Source organism: Haliotis rubra, unplaced genomic scaffold (assembly GCF_003918875.1).
Source record: "Haliotis rubra isolate DU_JTF1 unplaced genomic scaffold, ASM391887v1 Scf261, whole genome shotgun sequence".
NCBI lineage: Eukaryota > Metazoa > Mollusca > Gastropoda > Lepetellida > Haliotidae > Haliotis > Haliotis rubra.
Genome location: NW_025766681.1, coordinates 507255 through 511447, shown reverse-complemented (window position 1 = coordinate 511447; position 4193 = coordinate 507255). Strand labels below are relative to the sequence as shown.

The following is a 4193-nucleotide window of genomic DNA, read 5'->3' as shown; positions in this document are numbered from 1 at the left end:
AGCAGGATCTCGGCAAAGTACCAGGGGAGAAGGGCTATTCAAGAGAAGATAGGAGATTTATGGAGACAGCAGAGGAACAGGTGAAATATGTCAATGGTCACTATGAGCTTCCATTACCATTCAGAGATGATACATTATGTGCAAACAACAGGACTCAAGCACAGAGCAGAGCGAAATGGCAAAGAGAGAAAGAAAATGCTCCAGAATGAACAGTACTACAAGGATTATGTAGGTTTTGTTGATAATCTCCTTGAAAAGGGCTTCGCGTACAAGATACCTGAAGGTCAACTGTCAGCTGAATCACAGAGAATTTGGTATCTTCCGCACCATGGAATCTATCACCCCAAAAAGCCAACAAAGATCCGTGTGGTTTTCGACTGCAGCGCCAAGTATGAAGGAACATCATTGAACGACAGGCTTCTGCAAGGTCCCAGACCTCACAAACTCTTTGATAGGTGTTTTGACAAGATTCAGAGCTGAACGGATAGCATTCATGGCAGACATAGAGTCCATGTTTTACCAGGTGAAGGTGCCAGTGACTCAACATGACAGCCTAAGATTTTTGTGGTGGCCCAACGGTGATCTCAACGCTGACTTACAGGAATATAGAATGGGTGTACATATCTTTGGAGCAGTCTCCTCTCCCAGCATATCCAACTTTGCATTGAAAGCCACAGCCAACAGGGCAGAAGAAAGGTTTGGCAGTCTCGTAGCTGATGTAATCAGAAAGAACTTTTACGTTGATGACTGTTTAAAATCTGTAGAAGATGACAAGACAGCTATAAAGCTAATCTATGACGTGAGAGCCGCATGCGCAGATGGGGGTTTCAAATTAACCAAGTTCACTTCAAATAGCAGAAACGTTTTGAAGTCAATCCCAGTTGGTGATCATTCCAAAGAGATTCAAACCCGTGACCTGGATTATGATGAACTGCCAATTGAACGTGCTCTTGGGATGAAATGGTATGTAAATACAGACACATTTGGATTTTCCACCGACTTCATTGAGAAACCAGTCACACGTCGTGGTCTACTATCCACGGTTTCATCTCTGTATGATCCCCTCGGTATCGTTACACCTATCATTCTTCCCGCTAAGCGGATACTTCAAGAATTGTGTGCCAACAATGATCTGGACTGGGATGATGATATACCAGGAAAGTATGAAGTCTCATGGAAAAAGTGGTTGAAGGAGCTCAAGCTACTTGAAACTCTGAAGATTGAACGATGCCTGAAGCCTGCTGAGTTCGGTAAAGTTGTATCTAAACAGGTTCATGTGTTCTCTGATGCCAGCTCGGTAGGGTACGGCTGTGTAGCTTATCTTCGGCTTTCTGATGCTGAGCAAAATGTCCATGTTGCTTTTCTAATGGGAAATCAAGACTGACTCCTGTGAAACCTGTAGGTATTCCACGTCTCGAGTTGACGGCCGCTACAGTCGCAGTTCAAATAGCTCAACTTATGCTGAAAGAACTTGATACAGATATTGATAGCGTGACCTACTTCACAGACTCAACGACTGTCCTCCATTATATCAACAGTGAGAAGAAGAGATACCCAGTATTTGTTGCTAATCGTGTGAGATTGATAAGGGACTACTCTGGGCCAAAAGATTGGAAGTATGTAGAATCTGATGAGAACCCAGCGGATATAGCATCCAGAGGAGCTAGCACAGCACAACTACTGGCGCAATCAGACTGGTTTGAAGGACCACAATTCCTCTGGAGATCTGAATCAGAATGGAATCTGAAGCAACCCGGACCGGCAGAATCTGTTGTAGAGGAAACAGTTGCAACTACGTGTGTATCACCAACCAAGATGCAATGTGAAGGGCTTGACACTTTGATTAAACATTATTCAAGTTGGTATCGTCTTAAGCGGGGCGTAGTCATATATCTCCAACTCATCAACAACATCAAAGCTCGTATCAGGAAAAAGAAAAGGTAAAGTTGAATCGGGGGTATATAACAATAAACCGCTTTTCACAGTTGAGAAACTTGAATGTGCAGAGAATATCATCATGAAGTTTGTGCAGTCCAAGAGTTTCGACAAGGAAATCCATGTACTTACAGCAGTTGAACGAGGCCGAGTACCGAAGCACAGCTCGGTCTACAAGCTGGATCCATTCATCAACAATGGAATTCTCAAAGTAGGTGGCAGACTCAGCAAGTCTCAGATCCCAGATGAAATGAAGCACCAGATTCTTCTACCCAGCAAACATCATGTCACAAGCCTGATCATACAAGACATACACAAGAAGCTTGGCCATGTGGGACGAAATCATGTACTTTCGAAGCTACGAGAAAAGTATTGGGTCATCAGAGCGAACGCAACCGTGAGAAACATACTGTCCCATTGTGTCACCTGTCGAAGACTGAAAATGCCTCCATGTGAACAGAAGATGTCCGACCTACCATTCAGCAGAGTGAATCCAGCGCCGCCATTTACATACTCAGGTGTAGATTTCTTTGGCCCGCATACCATCAAAGAAGGTAGGAAACAGATGAAACGCTATGGAGCACTGTTCACATGTTTAGCGAGTAGAGCCATACACATCGAAACGGCCAACTCTTTGGACACAGACTCATTCATACATGCCTTGCGTCGCTTTATAGCACGACGTGGACCTGTCAAAGAAATATGGTGTGACAATGGCACCAACTTCATTGGAGCTGCCAGAGAATTGAAAGAAGCACTAGCAGAACTTGATCAAAACAGCATCCACTCTCACCTACTGCAAGCCAACATCGACTGGAAGTTTAACCCGCCATCAGCCAGTCACATGGGTGGGGTATGGGAACGCATGATAGGTTCTGTACGAAGATTCTATCTCCCATGCTGTATGAGTTCGGGGACCGTTTGGATGACGAAGCATACCGTACCCTGCTATGCGAAGTAGAAGCCATCGTCAACTCCGTCCACTCACCACAGTTTCCAGTGACGCCACTGACCTGAACCCCCTAACGCCAAACCATTTGCTCATGATAAAATCCAACGTTTTCATCGCTCCACAAGGTAAATTTCAACGTGATGATGTCTACATGCGTCGGAGATGGAGAAGGATTCAGTATCTCGCAAATGTATTTTGGACAAGGTGGAGGAAAGAATACCTGTATTCCCTACAAGAGAGACAAAATGGAGTACACCAAAACGCAACATTGAAATAGATGACATTGTACTCATCAAGGATGAAAATGCACACAGATCATGCTGGCCCATGGGACGAGTGATCAAAGTTGAAAGCCTGACAAACAGGGCTTTGTGAGAAGTGTGATACTGAAAACTCAAAGTACAGAACTGCGCAGACCTGTACACAAACTAGTACTATTACTTCCAAAGACGAGTGAAAAATATGCTGATGTGTGAAATTTTGTGAAAATTGACATTGTGTATGAATATGTGGCCATAGTTATGGGCTGTATGTTATTTCAGATTGTTTCTGCATTGTGAGAAGTTTGTTAAACAATGTTGTTTAAGAGGCCGAGTGTGTTGATGCAGAAAAAATGTTCACTCCAATTAGTTTATAATTTCATGCACTAAAGATATTTGTTGTCAAAAGGTTATATTTTTATGTTGCAAAGTACAAAGTTCTAAAATAGTGTAGTAATTTTCATTGTAAAATTTAGTTCAGATGAGGTTCAGAAAGTCTAGCTTGGCTATAACTGTTATTAGTTTTCAAAAAAGTATTATCATGATTGTCATAACAGATTACTTCCCCTTATTGTGAGTGTTGCTCCTCATCAGAGCACATGGCTTGTCACTGCCTCCATGTTGGAGACATTCAGCTGTTTTAGTTGGCATGAACACAAATGTGAGTAGCATTGTTTGCTATTGTAATATATTTCAAGGCATAATAAGGTAATATTATTTGAAGGTTTTGTTAATTGTACATATTATTCATTTATCTTGTAACTGTTAATTTGAAGTAATTTACTTAGACTTGTCATGTAGTTTGACTGTTAGGAATAATTGAGTGTTAGGAATAATTTACTTAGCAAGTCTGTATTTCTGCTTTGTAGTTTTCTGAACCTCACCAAGCCAAAGAAAGAAGTCAAAGTGAAATTGAACATTGAACGTATACCAGAATAAATTATTGGTGCGAGTAAAGAATTTTTGTGTCTTGCATCCACAAACATTGTTGCATTTCACTTGTGTATTTTGAGGTGAGATTTTTAAAGAAAATATTTGTCTGTCTT

At 41.7% G+C, this 4193-nt stretch overlaps 1 protein-coding gene across 1 annotated transcript; it reads left to right on the top strand.

Moving 5' to 3' along the window:
• The first annotated feature begins 493 nt into the window (after positions 1–493).
• On the top strand, positions 494–2896 carry LOC124280147. Its single transcript, XM_046716034.1, has 3 exons — positions 494–1250; positions 1403–1822; positions 1986–2896. The coding sequence occupies exons 1-3, from the start codon at positions 494–496 to the stop codon at positions 2894–2896; spliced, it is 2088 nt and encodes a 695-aa protein (XP_046571990.1).
• Positions 2897–4193: the final 1297 nt, after the last annotated feature.

Excerpts from the sequence above, each read along its gene's own strand:
- LOC124280147 (XM_046716034.1), top strand. The coding sequence starts at position 494 with ATGGCAGACATAGAGTCCATGTTTTACCAGGTGAAGGTGCCAGTGACT. Across the intron at positions 1,251-1,402 it reads CCTGAAGCCTGCTGAGTTCG|GTATTCCACGTCTCGAGTTG; the intron begins GTAAAGTTGTAT and ends TGAAACCTGTAG. Across the intron at positions 1,823-1,985 it reads ATCACCAACCAAGATGCAAT|TTGAGAAACTTGAATGTGCA; the intron begins GTGAAGGGCTTG and ends CGCTTTTCACAG.